Source organism: Carcharodon carcharias, chromosome 3 (genome assembly GCF_017639515.1).
Source record: "Carcharodon carcharias isolate sCarCar2 chromosome 3, sCarCar2.pri, whole genome shotgun sequence".
Lineage (NCBI taxonomy): Eukaryota > Metazoa > Chordata > Chondrichthyes > Lamniformes > Lamnidae > Carcharodon > Carcharodon carcharias.
Window position 1 is genome coordinate 85,583,155 of NC_054469.1, and position 27,833 is coordinate 85,610,987.

The following is a 27,833-nucleotide window of genomic DNA, read 5'->3' on the forward strand; positions in this document are numbered from 1 at the left end:
CGTGGCATCCGATGAGGCTGCAGCGACTGGGGAGATGCCAGCTGTGAAACTGGCCACTAGGGCCAGCAAAGGCTCCGCGGGCCAGAGGACAGCCACCAAGGTCATCGAGGCCAACAGGACAGCAGAGTGAGCAGGCTGTCTCAGATGCCAGTGCCAGCGAGGGAACAACACCGAGACATAGCACCTGTCAGCATAAACTTAAGGCACATTCGGCACAGCACGAGTTCCTCACTGGTGCTTTTATGTTGCGCCATATTAGTTCACTAAGACTTGGTGTGAAATGCAACACTTTTCTTTTGATTTTGAAGTTCATTTTGTAATCTCATTAAATTTTGATATGTTGCCATGCCTCAGGGTGATTCCTTACTTCTGCAGGTGGATGGTAACCCATGATGTTATGAGTGAGTTGTTTGACATTGAGCTTTATTGACAAGGGCCTTAGTTAATGTTACTATCCAGGCAGATATAGCACTCAGGTATCGAGTATGGAGCCTGCAGCCCTGGTGTGTGTTGGGGGTCCATCTGTGGTGTGCTAGCTGAAGGTTCTTTGGATTAAAGCTTCCCGGGTGTTCCTGCCTCCCTGGAGTATGCCCAGGTCAGCATCTACCCCCTCAGCGTTCTCCTGTGGGTGCTCATCCTCGGACTCACTGCTGCACTCATCGTGTGCATCTGGAGCAACTGTGTCTATATCTTCCTCGTCTGCTGCGTCACCCCTTTCCAGCGCAAGATTGTGGAGAGCACAGCATGAAACCACTATCAGCGACACACAATCTGGGGGGTATTAGAGTGCGATCCCTGAACGGTCCAGGCATCGGAAGCGCACCTTGAGAAGACAGATGGTTCTCTGTACCACAGCCCTTGTGGAGGCGTGGCTCCTATTATACCGCTGTTCAGCCTCTGTTCTTGGATGACGGAGCCGCCTTCTGAGGGGATTGCCCTTGTCACCCAGCAGCCATCCATCCAGCCGGATTGGAGCACTAAACAGCCTCGGCACCTGGGAGTGTCTGAGTATGTAAGCTTCATGGGAGCCTCTAGGTGCCTTGCACAGACTTGCAGAATCTGCAGCTTGTGATGGCACACTATCTGTACGTTCAAGGGGTGGAATCCCTTCCTGTTGATGAAGGCACCAGATTCACCCACTGGCACCTTGATGGCCACATGTGTGCTGTCCATTGCTCCCTGGACACAGTGGAAGCCAGCAATCGCTGCGAAACCTCTGGCTCGCTCTGCGTGGCTCACCTCGTCCCAGCGGTAGTGGATAAAAGTCAATGCATGCTTGAACAGGGCATCTGTAACCTGCTTGACACATGTGTGGACAGCTGATTGGGAGAATCTGCAAAGATCACCCACCGACCCCTGGAAAGAGTCGGAGGCAAAGAAGTTGAAGGCAGCCATGACCTTCAGTGCCACTGGCATGGGGCGCCCACCCACACAGTTGGCGCAGATCTCAGGGCCTATCATCTGACAAATGGAGGTCACTGTCTCCCTTGAGTGATGGAGCCTCCTTCGGCACTGCACCTCAGATATATTGAGGTAACTGCTTCGCTGCTGTATGCCCTGGTAGCAAGATAGTGGTGTCTTCTGCGGCCCCTTCCGCCTTGGACTTCCTGTTGGCCCTGCGCCCCTTGTTCCTGCGCCTCTCCTCCCAAAGGTAGCTCCCCTGGAGGCTGAATGTGGACTCCTGGCCTCCTCCAGCTTCTGGCCCTCCCTCCCTCCTCAGAGGAGGTGCCTCCAGTGGTTGGCACAACTCCCATTCTTAGGCTATAGCGATGCTTCCTGAAACCTGCAGGCCCCAAAAATGATCTTTAGAGTCCTGACCTGAAGGCTGTTACTCCTGTCCAAGCAGCTGGTATGAGTTTTGAAGTATTCTTGCTCACACAGGCAAATAGCAGTAACTTTCACAATTAAATATCTAACAGATACCACTCACGACCCCACTCACCCTTCTTATCCCGCCCATGGATGAGGTTTATACAAATGTAAAGATCGCACAGGCCCTGAAAAGTTGCAGACAATTGCTGCCTCAAGGGCCTTAAGTACCTGATTAATTAATGGCGGGCACGTAATTTTCTCCGAGGCGTGCCCCGCCCACCTAAATATCGAGATGGTGCACAGTGACATCGGGACGCTTGCCCGACGTCACCGCATGTCATTTTACGCCTTGGCATCCAGGGCCCGCCCCCGCATGCCAACGAGAAAATTCTGGCCTTCCCTTTGTTTGAGGGGTCAGGCAGATCCTGATGTGTATTTTTCCTGATTTACAAAGGCCAAGTCTTGGACACATGCTCATGGTAAATTTAGGTTACCATGAATTTAGATGATCATCACAACTTGGCAATGGTCCACAGGACCAACTCTTCCTTTCCAGATGACTTATCATCTGTCCTCCTGAGTATCAGCTAGTCTGAATTAGAAAATAGCAAAAAACTTGATAACATTCTAAAACACTGACCAGAATAAACAAACATAAGAATATGGTCAGCTGTGATCTTATTAAATGGCAGAGCAGGCTCAAGGGGCTGTATGGCCTACTGCCGCTTCTATTTCTCATATTCATGGCTGAACTGCTACATCAATTCCAATTTCCCACCCAATCCCTTTTCTCTTTGATTTCCTAAGTACCCAAAAATCCATCAATCTTAGTCTTGAAATAATCATTGACTGGCATCCACTGCCCTTTGTGCTGGGGAATTCCAAAAATTGACAACCTTATAAGTGAACAAATTTCAGTCCTAAATGGCTGACCCCTTATCCTGAGACTATTCCCCCTAGATCTAATCCCTCCAATCAGGGTAAACAGACTCTTAGCATCTATCCTGTCAAACCCTCATTGCATCTCATTTTTCTCAACTCCAGGCAATATAGGCCCACTCTATTCAATCTCTGCTCAGAGGGCAGTCCTAATATCCCAGGAATCTACCTAGTGAACCCTTGTTGTGCTCACTTCCAGATAAGTATTGATATGATGGCCAAAATTGTATACAGTACTCCAGGTGTGATCTCACCCAAACCCTATATAATTGCAGCAAAACTTCCTTACTCTTGTACTCCAGCCCCCAACATATTATTTACTTGCTTTCTGAAATTTGTGCACAAAGGCACCAAATTTCTTTTGAATATCAACATTTATCAGATTTTTACCTTTAAAAATATGTATAATGCAGATATTTAGTTTTGATTTCTTAAATTTGATATATTTTGTTTAATACAGTAAGATTTTGAAAATGTAGGTGGAAAGATAGTTTTTTAAACTTAACCCGCGTAATATTTTTAAAGTTTTAAATGAAACTAAAGAAATAAAATGCCTTTAATTGTGGCATATTCACAATTTAATAATTTTACAAATTGCTGTATCAAGATTGTTATATGAGCCAACTTGTCAACTTCTGCTGGATTTATAGTTTTTGAAGAAGATGGCATTCTAGATATCAACATATAATTCATCAGACTAATCACTGAATTTGTATCCCTTATCCTTTTGGGGTACAGAAGGTGACAAAATTCCTCATACTTAAAATATGGGTTGAAAACCTCCCATCAGGTAGGATATAAAATCAACTGCCTTCAAAATCTTTTGACAACAACAACTTGCTTTTACATAGCACCCTTAACATGGTAAAATGGCCCAAAGCACTGGCGACAATGGTGGAGTTATTAAAATCAGTCATGTGCAGGAACCCAGGATTAGATAAACATATATCTCAGGGGTTTGTAGGGTGGGGAAAGTTATAAAGAAGGGAAGGGGTGAGGTTGTGAAAGGATTTGAGAAGGGGATAAAAATATTAAAATCGAGGCACTGCCTAATCGAGAGCCAACATAGATCAGTGATGGATGGGTGAATCTGACTTGGTGCAAGTTATGATAAGGGCATGAGTTTTGGATGAGTTTAAGCCTATTGACCTGTTTCTTGGGTGTAACATTCTATGATTCAGGAGGCGAAAAGGAGAAAAAAAAATGGATAAAAAAAATGGAGGACCAAAAAGAAATGAGTCAACTGTGGCATGAATTACACATGAATATTAACAGAAAAAAAATGTCATGGCTTACTTATGTGGCTTAATCGAGTCAGCATAAAGTTTTAAAACTTGAATCAAATGAATCATTTACAGTCTCCAGCCAACAATTCAAAGTAGTATTGTTGCCTTTAAAAAAATCAATAAGTTGAATTAAGCAACATAAATGACAGTAGGAATTTTGAGCTTATAAAAATTTTAATTAATTTCAATGAAGTGACTCCAAGTTTATAGGAAAATACACAAAATATTGCAGCCTCTTCCTAGAATGAAATATTGAATTATGTTGGGTAAGCAATAACAATCACGGCATGTCAGTTCTCCACGATATAATTCCCAAATCTTTAACATTGCAAGAAATTTGAAAGCATTGAAAGAAATATGTTAAACTTCTTTAAGATCATGAGCTTCGTCAAAAAGGCAGAAAACCAAAGCACTTAGTGAGAAACAATCAAAATCCTTATTAGCAGATTTTGCATTCAAATCCATTATGTGGTATCTATATTCACTGAACTAATTATTTTGTTGTAATTTATGACGAGAAATTTGAGCCATATACTGCAGTGGTAATGACAGTAAAATTGTCAGCATTTGTCATCATTACTTCACTGAAACTAACTAACCCCTGGGGTCCGCACAGGAGGACATGAACACAAAAATCCGACAATGGCTGTCAGTGATTTTCAGCTCCTCAAGAGAGTGCCATTGATGTCCCCTCAGAGTGCAATCGCCCAAGTTGAGAATTGGTGAAAACTTCCACTTTTACTCTGTTAGTCTTGCCGTAAAAACCCTTAGGGCAGAAATTTCCTCCCGTCAGGGGGTTTGTACGGGGGTGGGCGCATACCAGTCGGCGCCCCCGTTCAGGACTGTGCCACCATTTTACATTTACAATTTAGGCCTGCCCAGCATGACGTGCACCCGGAAGCGCTGAGCAATCCCTGGGGGTACGGGGGTGGGGGGGAATGGATTCCCTGAGTCAGGGCCAGGCGTGAAAGAGCACAGAAATCTCCCTAAGGCACATGTTCATGAATTTTCATAAAATTTTATTTTAATTAATGAACTCTTCATGAAACCTCATCCCGCCCATGGATGAGGTTCCATGAAAAATGCAAAGGCCACCTAGGTTCTTCGCCTGCCCGCCAACCTTAATGTTGGTTGGGCAGCCCTGTTAATTGTTTTAATGACTATTTAAATGGCCGTAATAGGCTTTTGATAGTTTGGCGGGCATTCAGCCGACTCGCACAGTGACGTCAGGACGCCCACCTGATGTCAACGTGTGTCATTTTACGCTTTGGCGAGCGGGCCTTGCCCCTGCTTGCCGACCCGAAAATTCTTCCCTTGAAAATGTTAAACCTTGTTGATTGTTATTGCTCTGAGCTGGAGTTCCATTTTAAGATATACAAGGTCAGTTCAGAACAGTACCAGTCATTTCTAAGACTGGTGGATGTACTGTACTTAGGTTTCCAGAGGCATTTGATAAGGTGCCACATCAAAGGTTTCTGTGAAAAATAAAAGCTATTGGTGTAGGGGGTAACATACTGGCATGGATAGAAGATTGGCTAGCTAACAGGAAACAAGGTAGCCATAAATGGGTCTTTTTCTGGTTTTGCAGGATGTGAATAGTGGTGTGCCACAGGGATCATTGCCGTGCCCTCAGCTTTTTACAATTTACATAAATGACTTTGATGAAGGGACCAAAGGTTTGGTTGCGAAATTTGCTGATGATACAAAAATAGTTAGAAAAGTGAGTTGTGAAGAGGACATAAGGAGGCTACAAAGTGACATAGATAGGTTAATTGAGTGGGCAAAGATCTGGCAAATGGAGTATAATGAGGGAAAATGTGAAATTGGCCATTTTGGCAGGAAGAGTAAAAAAGCATATTATCTAAATGGTGGGAAATTGCAGAGCTCTAAGATGCTGAGGGATCTAGGATGTCCTAGTGGATGAATCACAAAAGGTACAGCAAGTAAATAGGAAAGCTAACAGAATGTTATCGTTTATTGTGAGGAGATTTTGATATAAAAGTAGGGAGGTTATGCTTCAGTTGTACAGGGCACTGGTGAGACAACATCTGGAATACTGCATGCAGTATTGGTCTCCTTATTTAAGGAAGGAGGTAAGTGCATTTGCAATTTAGAAGTGGTCTATTAAACTAATACCAGGAATGGGCAGGTTGTCTTATAAGGAAAGTTTGGACAAGTTAGGCTTGTATCCACTGGCGTTTAGAAGAGTAAGAGGCGATCCTGAGGGATCTTGACAAGGTGGATTTGAAGAGGTGGTGCTGGTAGATCGGAGGAGCAGGCTTGAAGAGGCCAATAAGAACAGACATTGTTTAGGCAAATAAGATGCTAAATACAATTGGAAAAATTAATCCAAAGCATTATTTCAAGTAGAAACACAATTATAATATGAGGGGGCTTGGGTACAAACTAGTAAAAGGCAAATGCAGGATTGATGTCAGGCTACATGCCAGAGCAATTAACTTCTGAAATGTTTGTGTGGAAAGATGAACCATATGGACTGAATAGAAAAACGCAGCTGTATTTTCCTTTGTGATTGTAACTGAGGGACTGTGAACTAATGATTCTGCAAACTAGCTTTTACCATCATTGTTTCAAGAATATGATTTCTCACTGCAGATTTATTATCTGAATGCAGATTCCATATTACACTAATATTTTCAATGCAAGGAAATATTTCCAATGCGAGAAAATATAAGCCAAATTGATTGATGCTTTTTACTGAACAGAATGTCAAAACTATGTACATGCACAGAGAGTGGGGCACATGTGCTGCCACTGGAGGCACAATCCAACCAAAAAGAGTGGAATTCATAAAATCTGAAGTGGCCCAGAACAACAAAGAACTTGAGAAAAATGTTACTTCACAACAGGGACATTGAGTAAATTTAAGATTTAAACTGACAAGGCCAGTGTGAACTTTTCTTTTTGTCATCCTTACATCTGCTCACTGCAGTCACGCATCACTGCTTTTAGTTGGACTGTCTACTAAACTACCTACGATCAAAGATTGTGGCAGGCCCAATCAGCTGCAGAGAACTTACGGTTCCAGAGCAGCACTCGAAGGATCCTGAGAGGTCTGCTCGCACCTTGAACCTGAGAATGGTGCAGGGAAGTTCCAGGGAAGACAAATATCAAAATTCAAACCAAAAGCAACATATAATTAAAATAGTAAAGCAGAAGTAATCCTGCAAAGTGGTCAAGTGGTAGATCATTCTTCTTTAAGTTTTCTACTCTTGGGATCTACAGCCAGGCCTTGGCATTTTTCAAACATATGGGGCTGAATTTTGAAGTCACTGGTGGCAGCATTTGTTAAACTTGCATTTACCGATAGGGCAAAATTTTCTCTTTGTTGTGTGGGGGCGGGCCCCGTATGTCCTTGCATAAAATGACGCACGGTGACGTTGGGCGAGTGTCCCAACGTCACCACGTACCATCGTGATATTTCGCTGGGCGGGCACATGATGACGTCCGACACGCACCCACCATTAAATAATGACCACTTAAGGCCCTTGAGAGTTCAATCGACGTTGATTTTTCGGCACCCATGCTAGCTTCGGGTCCGCTCTCAGGCCCAACGGGCAGGCGGGTAGGACACGCTTGTATAAACCTCATCCACGAGCGGGATAAGAGGGCTTACTGGAGTCATGAGTCTGCACGGTCAAGTATTTATTTTTGAAAGTTTTTCAAACTTGCCTGTGTGATCTGCAATACTTCAAAACGCATAACAGCTGCTTTTTCTGCACTCTTAACCTTCAGGTCAGCACTCTGCAGTGAGGAATCTTTCCTGGGCCTGCAGGTTTCAGGAAGTCTTCCCTTAGCCTGGGAATGGGAGCTGAAATGTCCACTGGAGGCAGCTCCTCTGAGGAGGAAGGGAGGGCTAGAAGGGGGAGGAGGCCAGGAGTGCACATTCAGCCTCCAGGGGAGCCAGCTTTGGGAGGACAGGTGCAGGCACATTGGGCACAGGGCCATGAGGTAGTCCAAGGTGGAAGTGGCTGCAGAAGATGCCACTATCCTACTGCCAGGGTATACAGGTGGCGAAGCAGCTACCTCAATCTGTCTGAGGTGCTGTGCCAAAGGAGGCTCCGTCTCTCAAGGGAGACAGTTAACTATATCTGTCAGATGATTGGGCCTGAGATCTTCCCTAACTGTGTGGGCGGGCACCCCATGCCAGTGGCTCCAAAGGTCACAGCTGCCCTCAACTTTTATGCCTCTGGCTCCTTCCAGGGGTCGGTGGGTGATCTTTGCGATGTCTCCCAATCACCTGTTCACACTTGTGTCAAGCAGGTTACAGATGCTCTGTTCAGGCGTGTATTGACTTTCATCCACTTCCTTTGGGACCAGGTAAGCCAGACACAGCGAGTCAGAGGTTTTGCAGCGATTGCTGGCTTCCCCCACATCCATTGTGCTACAGGCTGCACACATGTGGCCATCAAGGCTTTTAAGGCGGGATTCTGACTTAGAGGCGTTCAGTCGTAATCCCACAAATGGTAGCTTCACACCACTGGCTCCTCAACCAAGCACATATACCAAATGTCTGAAAGCAGGTGAGCCTGGTGCCTTCGTCAACAGGAAGGGCTTCCGCTCCATGAATGTGCAGATAGTGTGTGATCACAAGCTGCAGATTCTGCAAATCTGTGCAAGGTACCCTGGCAGCTCCCATGATGTCTTCATCCTCAGACCTTCCCAGGTGCTGGGACTCTTCAGTGCTCTGGCCCGACTTGATGGATGGTTGCTGGGTGACAAGGGTTATCGCCTTCAGAAGGTGGCTCATGACACCTCTCCGCCATCCAAGAACAGAAACTAAGCAGCGGTACAATAGGAGCCATACCTCCACAAGGGCTGTGGTGGAGAGAACCATCGGTCTTCTCAAGATGCGCTTCTGATAAATGGACATCTCAGGGGACGCACTCCAGTACCCCCAGATCGTGTCTTGGTGATAGTGGTTGCATGCTGCACTCTCCACAATCTTCTGCTGAAAAGGGGGGATACAGTGGGCAATGAAAATGTTGACGCAGTGGCTGTGGCTGCACACAATGAGTCCAGCAGTCAGTCCAAGGATGAACTTGCACAGGGAAATGCTGAGGGGGTTAACGTTGACCTGGGCATACTCCAGGGAGACAGGGACACCTTTGCTTCGGACCTCCCTGCTCACAGAGCTGGGAAACTTGATGCCCATACCATCTCCCACACTGGTACTGACCATCTGAGGTCAATGCCAATGTGAGGGTTTGCTGGTCAAAGCCCTGACGGGTCTCCAGGAGTGGGCTCTCCACAAGAGTCGCCACTCTCTCCATGGAGGACGCATGGCACTCGGACATGTGGCTCATTGCTTTGGCGATTGTCTGCGTAGACTGCTCCGCCACGGAAACCAAGCCAAGCATAGCCTCATGTATCTCCCCCAGATGCTCCCGCACATCTGGCCGCATTTCCTGCACCTGCTGCATCACAGATGACTCCAGAGGCACATCATGAGGCACCGACTGAGCATGTGCCTGGTCCCCTGCAGTCCTCCAACTGCTGGCACCATGGGCACTCTCTGTCTCTGCCAGCTCCTCCAGCGAGTGTGAAGTGCCGTCACCTCTGTGCCTTGGGATACCGGCCGTTGTTCTAATTCCCACCAAGGTGCTAGTATCTGCGCTGGCGCCTGCCTCGCAGAATTGGTGTGGCAGGTGAGACTTCAGGCCCCTCAGGTGTCAGAGGGGGTCTCTGCTGCTCCTCTTCCCGGCCCTGTTCCAATGATGCTGAAAGGAAGAACAAAGACAGTGGTTCACTTAGCGTGGAGACAATGACAAGTCCATCCCTGTCCCCCAGCTCATTATGCGCTCATCTTTCCATAACCAAGGGTCAAGCCATGTTGCAAAATATAATCATTTAACATTCAGCAGTGCTAAGGCTGTTGGGAGGACAATGCTGACCTCACTGTTGGGCATAAATACCTGACTGTGGCACCCCAGCCTCACTGACACCAGTAGAACCATGTGCACGGCACCTCTCCAAATCCAGGGCCTCCCGCTCGAAATGGCTAAGAATGGCAATCTGTGCCTGGCCGCCGCCAGTCTTCGCGTGCTCTGACGTGTTATGAGCATTCTTCTCCTGAAAATGAGAGATGAACATTGATTAGTGCAAATTGCACATGGATTCTCTTCGTGCACGGCCCACCCCAACCAGGATGGGGCACATCAGGGCTCCAGTGCCTCCTCACCCCGCTGCTGCCGAACACTCACACAAAAATGCTAGGCCTGCTCTCCATTCCCCCACCACCTGCTTGGCCACATGCTGCCTACATCACATTAGGAACCACACGGTATTTCCTCCCATGGCAAGGAGGCACAAGCACGTGCAGTGTAGAGGGCAGCAGATGGTTTGTTGCCAGGCCATCTTGAAGCTCCCCTCCAGTATGTCATCACCCTGACTCGGACATGTCCTGGAGTTCAAACACAGCACCTAGGTGCAGCTCCTCCAGGTTGCCCCCAAAACAGTCATGTGGGACTCAGTGTAACACATGCTGCGGGGGCAAAACACATCTCCTCACCACCCTCTCAGGCTGACCTCAGCATGGGCAATATCTGCTTGTCCACCCAGCAAAGGACAAATGCCGTCAATGATTCAATGCAGTCACGACACTAGGACTTGTGTGTGTGTGGGCGGGGGCTGTGGTTCAGCAGGGGGGTAAGTCAGCCTGCTGGAATAAATGCCCAATGCCAACATGGTACTCACCCTGCCAGAGGGTAACAAGTCGTTGAAGCCCTTGCGACATTTGATCTAGGCGCGCCGCACCACATCGCGGGAGCTCACCACCTCCCAGGCATGTTTCGTCATGTTTGGGGGGGGGCCTCCTCATCCCATCAGAAAACACTGGCCCCCCACCCTACCCTCCAGCCTGGCCTGTCCGGATGGCCAACCCTCCGGATTGGCCTGTTCGCTAGAAGATCTCTGCTATGGCCTTGCACTTGCGATTGTGAGCAGCCTAGAAAAGGCTGCCAGACCTTCATTTAAACAGGCTGCCGGGTCACTATTGGACCCGGCGATCTGTGCACTTAATCGGCCTGCCCATGTAAAATGGCAGCATGGACTCGATCGCGGGTGGCAGTTGGGTCTGCGTCTATTCCTGTTCCACCTCCCCACCAACTGGAAAATTCAGCCCATAGACTTTCTATGAGTTTTTGCACTGAAAAAGTTCCAGTCAGCCAATTACCCAGAAGGGGCAGCATCTGCAACAGAGCATCTGGAACCTGCATGAACAGGATAAGTAACTGCGTACCTCCACAACCAATTAGATTGAAAAATCGTTAATGGGCAGTTCAGTAAAGTGTCAGGTAGAATATTTAATTCAATCAAAAATCGGGTACTGAAAGAAAACAAAGAAAGGAAAAGGCAGATTAGATTAAAAATTAGAGAGAGAAGCGATAGAAAGGAAAAATGAAGGAAATCTTCATTTTTAAAACATTTTCAACAATTAAAAGCTGAAGAAATGAGATTCAACACTTATTAAAGTTAATTTGCAGCACTGGAAAAGCTTGTTTTACAGTAATTAAGACTTACGATGCCATTAAAAGGATTCTCATACTGGAGTGGATAGACCGTAACATTTTCTTGTGAGTTTTGCATAGATAAAACAGGTAAATACAATAAATTCAAGCTGTTCATATATTTTAATGGTAAGTCTCAGCTTCTTGGTGAGTAGGGCATCTCAGACAGCAATTTCCTAATTTTTCATTTGACTGATGCAGTCACTGAAAGTTGTTGTCTGCTTTACACGTAAAACTGGTGAATGCTATTAGTGTTACTGCAAAATCCAACCCATGATCACTAATCTGGGGGTGCTACATTTCACACTGCTGGATTAGTTACTAAGGAATTGAGTGCAACAGAAAAAATATATAAATTAACATAAGATAAATCAGATACAAAAAAAAATGCTGGACCATCAAAGCTTATTTTCAAACCTATTTATCCAAATATTTCCTTGATTTGGAGTTACAGATAACCCCTGTGTAGACAAATTCTATAGTCATCATTCTATGCACCCACAATAGTATTATCATCTGACAGTATTTAACAGCTAGTACTCTCCTACTTCCTTCGATCTTAGCTTCATGGGCTACTTACAGCATTTTGTGAAAAGAACTTGCTGTTCTAAACAGCTCAAAGCAAGTAAAGCTTTAAACACTTTATCGCTATACTATGTTTATATTTTATCTTAATGCCACTCAGGTTGGCAGTTGGAAATTGTAGGCTTTTTCTGTTTGAATTCAGCTCACTTCACATGTGCACAATTTGTTTAGTATCCAGTTCATGCAAGGCTTCTGAAGTCAAGTAACTGCATCTGTCTTGGACCCATAAGCAGTTGTTTATGCCTTTTGTTGTTTCACTAGATTCAGGTAACAGGGCAGAACACAGTGAAAATAACAACTGCAATATCTCCTGTGATCAAGGGGTTCAGAGGGCTGCCGTTCACATATGCAAAGCCTGCAGGAGCAGCTCTGATTTTCCATGCAATGCACAATTTCAATCTGTTTGTTTATTTAGACTTGGTCCAAAGCACATCTCTGTGCTGCTACAAGGCATCCATGTAAATCTGTATTTGCTTTCCGTATTTGTTGACTTCACTACTACCACCTCCTGTAAAAAAAATGCTGGCAATGTATCCTTAGCTCTGCAAGCAAAACTTTCATACATGTTGTCACTTCCAAACTCAGAAACCTGAAATTGGATTATACCCAAATGAGACCTGGATCTTCGTACTGCGGCAGACAATTGATCTGCTGGTCTCATTAGGATAGTACCGACAAGCTGCTAGGTGCAATTCACATTTCAAAAGGCTGTTCTCCAACAGTAAGGGGATGGCAGCAAAATCAGCTTGCTCAGTCACAAAGGTCCTGAGGATAGCTCTTGGCTCAGGAAGGTGGAGAGTGGTGGCCGAATGTGGCCTGTGACTTTGCAGTTGACTGGGACAATAAAAGTAATTTTTTTATACATATCTTTCTAATGCCAAGGCTCTCAAATCCCATAATTTTTACTCATGAACTCAAGACAATTCTCTCAACATTACTAACCAATACTGTGTCTCAAACTCTAGTTCTGTTATACACACTTTTCCACAGCCTAATTCCTATATACCTACAGCCTGGAACATCTGTAAATTGGACTTCATTGAATACGAAAATATTTCTGACAGAAAGCACCTCCTATTGTTTGTATAGTTATGCATTCGGTGCATTTCACTTCAAATGGATTCTATTAATAAGCATAAGAATTTATGAAAAATTGGTGGTTCATTGTCTTTGAAAAGCCTTGTGAGAGGCTGTTAACTTTTGATGGTAAGACTTTGCATGCCCTCTGTTGACCCCCTGCAGAGAAAGGTCTTTGGTCACCACAATACGAAGATTTGCTACACAGTTGGAAACCAGGCAGCTTACAAAGAGCTGTCTGTGGACCAATTCTATTTGCCATTATTTGTTTACTTGAATAATTGCCAAAAATTACAATCTTATAAATAATAATTTTACATCTAATCACTTGCCGAGTTATTAGCTTCCTATCTTATCAAATATTCTTTATAAGATCTATGAAATTTGCAAGGGATTTACCCAAAGTCCCAAGGGCAATCATTGAAACATGTCCATATATGTGTTAACACAACTGCAGTAACTTAAATATAATTAACTAAATAGTACATAAAAACACATTTGCATCAGCTAATTGATGGCTCAGAAGAAAACTGTCAAACTTTTGAATAACAGTAAAACAATACTTAATAATCAAGTACAAAGTATGATATTCATCTTACACGAATGGCTTGTGCAAATCATAATTGGGTTCGGAATTTCTCAGAAACAGGATGAAAATTGTATTCCAACTAATTTAAAAATATTTTTCTGTTGTACTTAGTGGGGTAGATGCAATTTAATGCTCTTTCAAGGTCAGTTGAGGCAGCTTTCAGATTTGGAGGTTACTTACAGCTATATTGGAAATCCTTCAAGTGGAACTTAGGTTAAATTAATTTAGGCCATTAGGGGTAAAAAAAATATAGTTAATCATAGAGCTAGTTAAAACATTTTGCATTGCGCTTTAACCAACTGCTTGAAAATAGTGAACAAAATTGATATATGCATTTTGCTGCCTTTCTCAAGAATAAAGTCGATTAAAATTATGCAGTACTGCAGTATTGTGTGGTAAAATTTTAAGTTGTCTTATCTTTCATATTGAAATGTGGAAGTTGCCTTGACTGATACACATAAGCATTCAGGTTTTGTCGTGAAAAGTGAATACATTTTTTTTCAAAAAAGTATTTTGATATTTTTGAGCTCAACGAAGTCATTGAACAAAATGTTCTAACTGTCTCTATGCCCAAATATGAAACCAATATTATTATCAAGGATGGAATGGTCCCAAACTTGCCAATCTCTCAAAACCATTTTGGAGAAATTTAAATGCATAGGTTGTGATTTTAACCTTGCCTGCCTGGCAGGAACAGAGTAGGTAGATAGTTAGAATCATTGTGGAGGAGTTACAGAAGCAGCATTTAAAAGGGGTGCTCATTTGGACCAGAGGATCCCTGCATGCCCTTGTGTGGTTTGAATTACAAGGAGAATTTCCAGTTTTGAAATGTATTTCTTCAAACAAAATGCACTAGATGCGGGAAATCTGAAATAGAAAGATCTATGGAAAGAGGGAAGTAAGGTTAATATTTCAGGTTGTTGGGTGCATCAATCATTGATCTGAAAAAAAAAACCCTATTTCCTGTATCTACAAACGTTGCTAGGCCTACTGAGGACTGACAACATTTTCTTCTTTTATTACTCCAGGGAAGGTTCTGCTTACAATACCAAAATTGCAAATGCAATTTGATAGTTTATCTTTTGCACTTGCAGTCCTGCAGTTGTCCAAACTGCTCTGGAGTGAAGTGGGCTGATTTGTCACAGTTGGAACCTGGGATAATTATGAAATGCAATGGCAATTAAAGATTGGTAATTTAATATAAGTGGCTCCTTGCAGTTGTACTTATTCATCAAGTGTCATCAGAAAAGGTCTCTCTCTGCCACAGATTTCTGAATACCTTACACAGTATGTGCATTTGTCCTTGTAGCATTCTACTTGCTATCTAATATATATATGGAAACTGGTTTCTGATAATGAACTGAATTATCTCTGCAGACAGTATCAGTGATGAGACCTCTTTTAATAAAAGTAAATTACATTACAAATAGGAATGGCCTAAATATAACAGAATGGATTTCTTGTTTGATTAGGAGTTATTAAGCGAAGTGCTTTGAAGCCAAGATAATAAATGCAGTCCAAAATATACATTGGTGTAACAGAAAAATGAAAGCTACAACTCTAATTTGTATACCAATGTCAATGAAAACTTAACTGTTAAAAAACAGGCTTTTAATTTAGGATTTAGAAAAATGATAGTCACCATGGAGAATTACGATTCATTCATAGTCAGTTCTTCTATCTGTCAACTAACATTTTTGCATCTGCTATTTTTCCGAGATAGATTTTCAGCACTCCTTTGCTGTGGCTCGGTGGGTAGCATTCTCATTTCTGAGTCAGAAGGTTATAGGTTCACGTCAGAGATTTGAGTTTATAATCCAGTGTAGCATTGAAATCATGCTGCGCTTTCAGAGATATCGGACTGGAATTTAAGCCTCCCACTGTGGCTGTGAACGGAGATAGGCAGGAGCTAGAAAACGGGTCTGCCGAATGGCGTGTGGTTGCATTACATGCTGGGCCATTTCTGCAGATGCATGATGGGACGGCAGGGCTACCCGCTTGCAAGTGGTAGCTAGCCAATATGGTTCATTTAAAGCCACATAAGGCCGATTAAAGGAGGCATCTGGGATTTTTCAGTCAGCCTCCAGGTTTGCAGGCGGTGGGGGCTGGATTTAGGTATGTGGAGGCAGCCCTCCGGCAGCAGACTAGGAGACCAGTGCTCCCAGGAGGTCTAGAGGCCCTCGCTGTTGCTGCTTTCAAGCTGGAAGGTCTCTGATTGTTTCTCCAGCTTTGAGAGCCCACCTGTTGTTCCTTAACTGGTCGGTGAGCCTGTCTCCAGGCCAATTAAGTGGGGGGGGGGGGAGAGATGTTTTCTTCCTGTGGGTGATTTTGGAACCTGGAAATGGTCCCGACCTCAGTTTCCCACCATCGGTGGGAAAATCCTGCCATAGCCTTTCAGAGGTGCTATCTTTTGGATGGGACGTTAAACTAAGGTGGCCTAAAAGATTCCATGGTAGTATTTCACAGAAAAGCAGGGGAGTTCTCCTTCCCAATGTCTTGGCCAATATCTCTTTTTCAATCAAAACTACTAAAAAAAAACTGACTGGTCACTATCGCACTGCAGTTTCTGGGACTTGCTGCGTACAAATTGGGTTCCGACATTATAACATTGACTATACTTCAAAGTGCTTTGGAACATTCTGAGATCGTAAAGGAAGCTATATAAATACATGTCTTTCTTTATTCTTCAGGGCCCACAAGGAAACCTTGGATCTTCCCTACCAACTTCTCGGAAAACATCATCTTCTGGACCCATATTCCCAGGACAAGGTACCATTACATTCAGTCCTCCGCAGTGGCCTCCTGCTGCCCAAATCCTGCCTCCAGTCACAGCCAAGAAATGATTTTTGCCTGGTTTGGATGGGAGACCTCTTTCTGAACTGGAAATGAGGTCTAGGAGCTAAAATCTTTTCAAGCATCATGTGCTACCATCATACAACTTTGTTGCTGACCCTTCCACTCACTCCTGCCCCACCCCCCGAAAGTGACATACTTCAGTCCTAAACAAGAATCTTAAACTTAAACAAAGCCAAATACATAGGTATGAGGGAAAGCTGGCTAAGGTTGATTGGGTAAAAAGAATAAAAAAAATCGAGTGGTAAATCAACAGAGGGATGCATTTGAAGAAACAACTTAAATGTTCAACAGAAATATATTCCATTAAAACACAAACACTGAGCAAGAAAGATTCGTGCATGGCTTACTAGGAAATTTAAGGATTGTAGCAGATTAAAAAAGAGGTTTATAATGAATAGTAGTAAACCTGAAGATTTGGAGTGATTTAGAAACCAACCATGGGCCACAAAAAGGTTGCTAAAAAGGGAATAAAATATGAGAATAAACTAGTAGGGAATATAAAAATAGATGGTAGGAACTTTTGCAAGTATTATAAAAAGGAGAACAGCTAAAGTAAACGTTGGTCCCTGACAGGCAGACTTGGAGAAATTATCATGGGGAAATCAAGAAAAAGCAGAGATGCTGCACAAATATTTGATGTTTGTCTTCATAGCTGAAGACTCAAATTACATACCAGAAGTAGAGGATAATTAAAGAGCTAATAACAGTGTAGAATTTAAGATAATTAATACCAACCATAGAACACTACAGCACAGAAAACAGGCCATTCGGCCCTTCTAGTCTGTGCTGAAATATTATTCCGCTAATCCTATTGACCTGCACCCAGTTCATAACCCTCCAGACCTCTCCCATCCATATATCTATCCAATTTATTCTTAAAACTTAAGAGTGAGCCCGCATTTACCACATCAGATGGCAGCTCGTTCCACACTCTCACCACTCTCTGAGTGAAGAAGTTTTCTCCCTAAACCTTTCTCCTTTCACCCTAAAGCCATGTCTTCTCATGCTTATTTCTCCTAATCTAAGTGGAAAGAATGGAGAAGAAGTATTGGAGAAATTTAAGGGACTAAAAGCTGACAAATTCCCAGGACCTCTTGGCCTTCATCCTAGGATTCTAAAAGAGGTAGCTACAGAGTGGATGCACTAGCTATGATATTTCAAAATTCCCTAGGTTCTAGAATGGTCGCAGTAGATTGGAAGTTAGCAAATGCAAAATCACTATTCAAGAAAGGAAGAGAAAGAAAACAGGGAATTACTGGCCAGTTATACAGTCATCAGGAAAATGCTGGAATCTATTATTAAAGGAGTCTTAACAATACATTTAGAAAATGACAGTGTGATCAGACAGCGTCAACATGGTTTTACGAGAAGTTTTAACAAATGAATTAGTTTTTTTGAGGATGCATCTCAGAGTAGATAAAGGAAAACAAGTAGCTGTAGTATGCAATCGATATTAATGACTTAAATTAAGAGTCCTATAGTGATGCATCCAACTTTGTTATTGATTTAAAGCTATGTTAGAATCTAAATTGTGAGGAGGACACAAAGAGGTTGCAAGGAGGTATAGACAGGTTAAGTGAGAAGGCAACAAGGATTATAATGTGGGAAGTGTTAGGTTATTCACTTTGGCAATGAAACTTCTAAATGTTGATGTTCAGAAGGCTCAGGTGTACCCATACAAGGAACACAGGAAGTTAGCAAAACAAAAACAGAATTACCTGGAAAAACTCAGCAGGAATTTCTTCTCCACCGATGCTGCCAGACCTGCTGAGTTTTTCCAGGTAATTCTGTTCTTGTTTTGGATTTCCAGCATCCGCAGTTTTTTTGTTTTTATAACAGGAAGTTAGCAGACAGGTACAGAAAGCAATTAGGAAGGAAAATAGCATGATGAATTTTATTGCAAGGGGATGGGAGTACAAGAATAAGGAAGTCTTGCTACAGTTGTATAGGGTTTTGATGAGACCAGACCTGGAGTACTTGCGCAGTTTTGGTCTTCACAATTAATTCTTGCTTTGAGGTGGTATAGCAAAGGCTTACTAGACTGATTCTTGGGATAAGAGGATTTTCCTGTGATGAGAGGCTGAGTAAATTGGGCCTATATTCTCTGAAGTTTAGAAGAATGGCAGGTGATCTAATTGAAACTGTAGTAATTATGGTTTTGTTAAGTGTTGGACTGTACCTTTAAGAATAGTCCTGTGATGTGAGATCACATGATCTGTGTAAAGCTTTGTGTAAGCAGTGCGGGCTATGTCCACAGTCATACCACGTGGAAGTGGAAGGCCAGATCACCCATAAGCATGTGGACCATTTAAGAAAAAGAGAGATACCACAAAAAGATATGGCTCCACTTGTAACCTTTTGTGAACCAGTGTTTCCTGTTGAAGGTGCTCAACCAAGGGCTGACATGTCTGGTGTCTCTATCAGAGTGGAATACACTGAACTACAAGTGCCCACCGAGGCACCTGATGTTCATGCAGTTCCCAAGAGTGTGATTCCTGAAAAAAAAATCTGAAGTCGTGGAGCTGCAACATTCCACACGGATCAGGAAATCACACCAAAGACTGAACTTGTAAATTTCATGATCCATGTAAATATTGTCATGAGGTAAATATACTTGCAAATACAATATATATAGCAAAGTTAAAGGAGGTGAAAAGTAGTATTTATGGTCTTGTTAAATGTTGGACTGTACCTTTAAGAATAGTCCTGCAATATAAGATCACATGATCTGTGTAAATCAATGTGTTAGCAGCATGGGCTACCTCCACAGGCAGCATTGAGATAGAGATGGAGTTGAAAGCACATGTGTAGTTGCTGCTGGCTGTATAATAAATAAACCTAGGGCACGCCTGACCTGCTCGAGCGTAAAATAACATGCGATGACATCAGGCGAGCATCCCGACATCAGCACGCAATCATGCGATATTTCGGTCAGCAAGTGCATGCAGGAATCAGCAGCGTGCCCACCGACAATTAAAAGGCCTGTTAAGACCACTAAATTCTTAATTAACTTACATTTTTCGCTACCCATCCAACCTTACAGTTAGCGAGCAGGCAAAAAGGCCAAGTGGCCATTGCACTTTTTAGGAAACCTCATCCATGGGCGGGACGAAGTTTCCAAAAGCAAGTACAAATAAAATTAAAATTTAAAAGTTTAATTAATAACATGTCCCTGGTCATGTGACAAAGTCATATGAGAGGACATGTTTTATAACATTTTATGAGTCTTTATTTATTTTTCAGAAAATTCTTCTTCTCCCTGAGGCAGCTCTGTGAAATCGCAGTCCGGCCCCAATCACGGGCAGCAGTCAGCTTCCTGACTGCCCCCGCCGAGCCCACCCGATAAGGGCTAAATTCTGCCCCTAAAGTTTCCACTTAGAAAGTTGTCTGCAGATAAACTCTATTACAAATAGGTGACAAGACCACACTACAGCAGAAATATACAAGGTTCTGAAGGAGCTTGGTAAGCTAGACACCGAGAGATTGTTTCTCCTGGCTATAGAATATAGTACATAGGAAGGTATGGGGTCAATCATTTAGGACCGAAACAAAGAAATTTGTTCATTCAGAAGATTTATACTTTTTGGAATTGTTTATCCCCGAGGGTTGTGGATGATCTGTTGTTGAGTATATTCAAGACTGAGATTGATCGATTTTTGATCTTTCAGGGAATAGGGAGATATGGGGAGTAAGCAGGAAAGTGGAGTTAAGGTAGGAGATCAGCCATGATATAGTGACAGATGGAGCAGGTTCAAGGGACCAAATGCTCCTATTTCTTATGTTCCTATGAAAAAAATCTCAGCAGAAATACATAGGTTAGGACTAGAACTGTCATTCTGATAAATTATCATGATGGATAATAAATAATAGCAATATTATTTTGTACTGATTTTCAATAAAACCCAACAGAACCATATAGAAAACATATTAACTGAGTATTAGGCGTACGGAAATTCAATCATCTGACTAGATGAGAAAAGATTGTTACTAAATGGAACTAAATATCCAGCTATCAATTTGCATATTTTAAATCTATGCCACTTATTCAGCTTATTAATAGTCATAAGTTCATGTTACACAATAGGCTGGCGTTCCTACTTGCAGTTTCTCTTTTACTGAGCTTCTACTCCAGGAATAACAATGTTGGAAAATGTAATATTTCCCACTTTGGGAAGCTTTGTGCCATCTGCTGAGCAGTCGAATAGCTTGGATGAAAGAAGTTGCAAGAAAGACTACTGTCCAATCAGTAATTTCTTCTCCTAACTGGTATAGAAGGCTATACAATTCAGTACATTGCCATTGTAAAGGCAGTTGCTTCACCCACCACAAAAGTCAGCCAATAGCAACAACTTCAGGCTAAAGGTCCAAAAGAAAAGAATGCTGTGGTACCACTGTATATATAAATATTGGACACCAGAGATCTTTCTAAATTATTCAAAGTAAGCATGTTTCTCCTTCCTCTTCATTTCCACAATAGCCATAGCAGCAGGCATCAGCATTCCCACTTCTCCTGCTACCTTTATTTGCACTGGAAATTAAGGAATGGCACTTTAACTAGATGCTGCGCTACAAGACAGGCCAGTCCACCATGATCCTGCTTCCTCCAAGATTGTGGCACATTCTTAAGCTATGTACCTCCATTTTTGTTGACTGATGTCATAAAACATGGTTGATGGAGGATAAGCTAGCTGAAAAATGACAGCTTTATCATTAAACAAGGTAGAATGCTTCTGTACATAATCAATGTAGTATTTCATTGTTTACAAACTGGTAAACTCAATATAAGAACCAAGCAGTTTTGAGGCGAACACCTTTTTGTCTAGTCAGGAGTTAATCCTTCAGCCACCTGAGCTGCAGAATATCTCATTCAAACATAAAAACGTAAGAAATAGGAGCAGGAGCCCTATGGGTTTGCTCTGCTATTCAGTAAGATCATGGCTGATCTGATCATGGCCTCAGCTCCGCTTTCCTGCCTGTTCCCCATAACTCGATTCCCCTATAGTTCAAAATCTGACTATGTCAGTCTTGAATATATTCAATGGCTCAGCCTGCACAGAATCACTATTGTTTCTTTCCGAGGCTCATAACAGGGCAATATCAAGGTTGAGAAAAGCATAATTAGTTGCTATACATTAAAATCCTTCATCTATGGTGCACTCCATTACTATGGCAGATTTTTCCAGGAAAATATGGCATGCATGACTTAGGCCCTTACTTGCGCCATGCCAAAATTTCCTGGGATCCTCTGCACAACTCCACCATTGGCCTTGCCAAAACAGTAAGAATCCGACTTTCATAGCTCTGCATTCCTATACAACCAATAGCGATATCCAATTTGCTTCATTAATGCTATTTTGATTGCTGTTGCCACTTCGGGTACAGAAAGTTCTGCCCTCTGGCATCAGCCATATTCGGCGGACAGTATGGCGAGAAGGCCAAAAATCGGTTTCGCGACATCGTGAAACCAGTTTGCGATCGTCTGCTCAGCCCCTTAGTGGTGGGCCACGTTCCCTGCCATCGGGTGTCAGGAACCTCATTGTAATACATCTGCATATTATTATAAGGCCAGCCCACCGAATCATCCCCCCATGCTGGGTCGTCTGCCCACATCAGTGGGAAAACACACCAATTTGTTTCCCAATAGCATTTATAAGGAGTGCACTTGGCGGGCTGTGCTTAGTTCGGGACTTCAAGGTTTGTTTGCTTACCTTGCTTTAGGCAGCACTCGCATCAGTGCCGGCTTCGGAGACAGCACCACATCACTTTTAGGATCGTTCACAGGGCAATTCTGCCTTAGACTAAACTGGAAAGGGGCTAGTAACCTGGCAGCGGTATGGTTTATGCTCCAAGATCACTCTCTCTTAAACTTAGAGGTCTTTTTACTGTGCTTTGCTGATTGTTTTTAGCTAATGACAAGATAACTGGCTTTTGGATAAAGTAATGTTTCCTGTTCAATGGGATTGAATTTTTGATTGCCATTTAGTGTTTACATTCATTCACTGATCTATGGTACCTTAACAGTGTCAATTGCTAATTTAGAATATTGATCTATTTGAAAAGAGAGGATGACTATTAGAGTCTGTGAACTGCAGTTGCTTTGCATTTAAAGGCAATGGTATGAAAAATGTATTATTAAATAATTAATTCCTATGGATCTTGTTTTTAATATATTTCTCCTCCAAAACATAGAACCTGTGCTTTGCAATGAATTTGCCCAACAAAATCTGAAAATTATTACAATTTAGAAGTCTTTGATTAGCTCAGCCTCAGGTGCCGCCCATTTTATACCCATTTAATAATATTTCTACAACTTCAGAAAACAAAATCAACAACCTGCCTAACATTTTTGTGGTATCTTGGCAAAACAGGACTCACAGTTCAAACACGAGTTTTCATAAACCAGAATATAAAGTGAATGAATAATGCAATTCTGCTCATGTGATCAAAATCAGAATTAATAGCTAGTATTTCTCAGTAGAACACAGCTAAATCATCACTACCTTGCCTGTTGCACATTCTGATGAGATCTCCAGAAAACTCTGGAGCAGGTTTGCCACCGGTGGATCAATGGTTCAAACATTACGGTGTTTGGGGCCAAATGCGTCATTCCAGCAAATTCCAGCTAATGCCTCAAAATTATTCACACTTACTCAGATTCCACTTGAGGCCAGTTGTTGTTACATTGTTGCATGGATTTCCAACTGGGATAAGGCCACACCACTTATCCTCCAGCCCTGTGTCAACACACAGTCTATGGTGACCCTGCCAGAAACAATACATTTTCAGCTCTTTAAAATTTAAAATTCAATGTAAAAAGTGCAGTGTAACCATGAAGAACATTTTAGCAATTACTTTACTTACACAATGAAAAATCAATGCAGTGCATATTTGATTTTAAAGTAGTCAAAAGAATCCAAAGTTTCATCGCCATTCAATTCAGTTGGAACATTTTATGATGTCACTCGCGTTAGCTTACCTGCAGTAGCCAATTTATCAAAACCAATTTGCCAGCCAAATTTATAAATCAAAGAAGTTTAGAAGCAAATTATAGTAAGCAGAAACCATTTCAAGCTGTCAAACAATAATAAGCATATTACTTTGCACTAGTGATCAGTCCTGGGGAGGTTTGTGCCCCAGAATCTTTCAGTGCTGGTTCACCTACAACAATAGTATTTTAAAATATTTTGTACTTGCTTGAAGAATCATGGGAAGGATTTTCAGATGAGGTACTTTTAGTAACTAACTAGTTAATTAATCATTCAAACCAATTTGTTTAAGCATGTGAAATGCGATAGAAGGTTTACCAGACTAATACCTGGAATGGGTGGGTTGTCTTATGAGGAAAGGTTGGACAGGCGAGGCTTGTATCTGCTGGAGTTTAGAAGAGTAAGAGGTGACTTGATTGAAATATAAAAGGTCTTGACAGGGTATAAGGTCTTGACAGGGTGGATGTGGAGAGGATGTTTCCTCTTGTGAAAGAATCTAGAACTAGGGGACACTGTTTAAAAATAAATGGGCGCCCATTTAAAACAGAGATGAGGCGAAATATTTTCTCTTAGAGGGTCATGAGTCTTTTCACCACCTGAAAAGGTGGTGGAAGCAGAGTCTTTGAATATTTTTAAGGCAGAGGTGGATAGATTCTTGGTAAGCAAGGGGGTGATAGGTTATTGGTGGTGTCAGGTTACTATCAGATCAGTCATGATCTTATTAAATGACAGAGCAGGCTCGAGGGGCTAAATGGCCACACCTGCTCCTTGCTCGTGTGGTCGTAAATTTCTATCATTGTTTTCCTTAACCGTTCCCCACCTCAAAGACAATCAATCTCTTTCTAAGTATAAGTATTATAGTATATAATAATAAATTGAAACAGTAAATGCTAGAAATACTCAGGAGGTCTGGCAGCATCTGTGGAGAAACAGAGTTAAGGTTTCAGGTCAATTGCCTTTCATCAGAACAGTTAACTCTGTTTCCCTCTCCATGGATGCTGCCTGACCTGCAGAGTATTTTCAGCATTGTTTGTTTTTATTTCAAATTTCCAGCATCTGCATTATTTTGCTTTTGTATGAATATTATATTCACAATTTTATAATCCTATCAAAATCTGTGCAAGGATTGCTTGCCAGGGCCAAGTCAGCTCACAGCATACCGAGCTGAATGCATGCTTTTTTTTCTGTGGAGCCGCATGAACAATTGGCATAAGCTCCTAACAGCTCTGGCTGTGCATTGTCAGCTAGCTTAACAGAGCAGGTACAAAATCTGCCAAGCACCTCAACTTTAATGCGATGTGTCCACTTAAGGGTAAGTGGCTGCACATGGCAGCAAAAATTCTTTCAGCCTATATAGAAATTCAAATAGATTTCAAATTCTTTTTTAGCCTTTACCAAGCCTGTGGGAGTTGGGAAGGAAAAGAAGTGTCAGGCAAAAATAAGGTGAATAAATGGAGGCTTGAAATGGGCCCTGTGGACAGCTGGCAGAATGGCATAACACCTGATCTCCATTTGACAGCTGGAAAATTAGGTACACTTCTGCATGAACAAAATATGAAGCAAATTATCCTGTTCTATATTCTAGGGTATCCATATCAAGATGATTATACTGTACTTTGACTATTAGGAGGTGGCAGCTATTCTCAATGCATTGGCTCCATTGCAATCTTGAGTACATAGTCATTTTTCTTAAAACATGAACAAGTGATATTTATCTTTATGAAGCCTAATCCTCCAGGCCAGGGCTCCCCAAATTCCAAATGAGTGAACAATATTGTTGTCAAAGAAACTGTAAGAACCTGCATGGGTCCTATTTAATCACCTGGGGCATCATCTTGTCTCCAGAACGCTCCCCTTTGCCAGAAGAGTCTTCCAATTTTATGGCAAAATTCTGCTCATTTACACACTACAGATCATTTTGTTAATAACTGATTTAAGGGCAAATTTATCTTTACAGCAAATCTTACGTACAGGAAAAAAGCAGAATATTCCAAGTGCATCTGAAATCTTATGGTTTTAAAAAGGATCAAGATCAACTTATTTGCAACTTCACTGATTAGAATAAATCTCAATTGCACATTTTAGACGGCTACTGTCAAACCTCCAACAGTTATTCAGCTGCTACTTGTGTTAAACTTGTAATTTTGCTGTTAATCAGTAGGATCCTGACAGTGAAAATTCTACTTTGATGGCTCTCTTTTCCCTGGTGGGCAGCGGTCAGATACTGTTCCTGTGAGCACATTTTGCTTTCTGCACTGTTTTGTGCATAGTTGTGTTACCCTGTTTCTCCTTTGTACATTTGCAGCATCCCACAGATGGCTATTTTGTGTGCCTGACTGATTAGTGTTAATTACAGCTATTACCAACCACTTTGCTCACCTTGTGTAATTTTCCCCTCAATTTTATGGGAAATCATGCACATTAATAAGACCTGATTAAAGCAGGTTTTCTGCATATGAAAAACATAGACATGCTGCAGTCCCAAAATAAGCAGCAAAGTGATTAGAGCTCTATTTCTTTATCAAACAAAAAGTAGAGCATTCCAAGAAGGAATAGGAAATTGACACCAAAATATATGCATTTGTTTTAGTGAACAATTCCACAATGTGTCAGAATTTATTGATCTGCCCAAAAATCTTTGTTCCTCCTGTTTTTTCGTGGTTGTCCAATGTTTTGCTTCACTTCCACTGCGTCAAATTCTTGCCTGACGAGGACAAAAGTCCACAAAAAAATTGAGAACCCTTCAGAAAAGCACTGCACATAGAGAGGAGGTGAGTTGGGAATTCGGATGCAGAAAAATGGATAGGAGGTCCATTCTCAACATTTCGATATAAAATGACTTTGGTCTGGGAAATATATTCAAGTTTGCAGATGATGCAAAGCTAGGAAGTGTAGTGAATTGTGAAGAGATAGAGAGCGGAAAATTGCGAAAGGACAAAGATAGATTAAATGTCATACATCAGAAAGGATGTCGAGGCCTTAGAGAGAGGGCTGAGGTTATTTTCTAAAATAGTACCAGACATGAGGGACTGTAGTTATTTCGAGAGAATAATGCTGGATTGTTCTCCTTACAGCACAGAATCTTGAGGGATTCAATAAAGGTATTCAAAATCATGAAGGGTTTTGATAGAGTAGGCGTGGATAAACTGTTTCCACTGGCAGAAGAATCAATAACCGTCACATCTCTTGAATTCCCCCAAAGTCTATTAGAGTTTTCTTTGAATTCCAATATTTATTTTATCATATTTTACTTTGTTTTTGAACATTATTTATTATTTGCTTAACTATTTAGATAAAGGTTTTAAAACTACACATATTTTTGCATGCTATAGAATTTGCATCCTGCCCAATATAGGTAACTTTTAAAAAATCCCATTTTTGCTTAGTTCTTCCACTACCTAGACTCTCTAAATTATGCGCAGATAGTCATATTATCAGCACTACCACTCTCCTGTCCTATGCTAATTTTGCTGTCTTTTCTAAACACACTGTTTGCTGCTAAATGAATCACTTCATTACCATCATTTAAACAGGTAATCATTAGGTCACAACACCTTCCAACACTTTGCTGTTGATTGAGAGTAGGCCGATGTGGTAATAATTGGCTGGATTGGATTTGTTCAACAACTCGAATAACTCATCGACACCAACACCCATCTAGGACCTTCCACCCCTGCCTGTCCCGCCGTCCCCACCCCAAGCATTAGTCAAACTTTGATAACACTCCTGGGAAACACCTTAGGACACCTTACTATGTTAAAAGTACTATATAAATGCAAGGTGTTGCTTGATTTTGTGGTTCCCTTTTTGCATAGGGAGAGGTTATCCTTGTAAAAGTGTTTCAACAAGGATGCAAGTTGTTTAAAGCACTATAGAGAATTGCTGAGGGCCCTGAAATATCTTGTGAAATATTGATTCCGATTTTGTTTACTTCAGAATAAACCTGAGTTTGTAAATGGAGATACGCAATCTGTCAAAATGTTCTTTTTCCATCACCCAGCAAGATCAAGAGGTTACATAGTAAACAGCATCACTTCAACATTACAAGTGTTTATTGTTCATCCTTCAGGTAGCTTTGCCAGATTACTTTACACAATCTAGACCATGGGCTTGCCTATGAAAGCAGAACTACAAGTTGAACATAAGAAAAAATACCTGGAATAGTCCCAAAATG

General features: G+C 42.0%; 1 protein-coding gene across 4 annotated transcripts in view; it reads right to left on the reverse strand.

The window, feature by feature from the left end:
- The window catches only part of tpk1 (thiamin pyrophosphokinase 1), a 382,816-nt gene that overhangs the window by 149,463 nt on the left and 205,520 nt on the right, over positions 1-27,833 (reverse strand). For all 4 annotated transcript variants that reach the window (XM_041184542.1, XM_041184540.1, XM_041184541.1 and 1 more), the window contains one exon: positions 23,324-23,435. In XM_041184542.1, the coding sequence (XP_041040476.1) occupies positions 23,324-23,435 (112 nt within the window). The remainder of the gene's footprint in view (positions 1-23,323; positions 23,436-27,833) is intronic.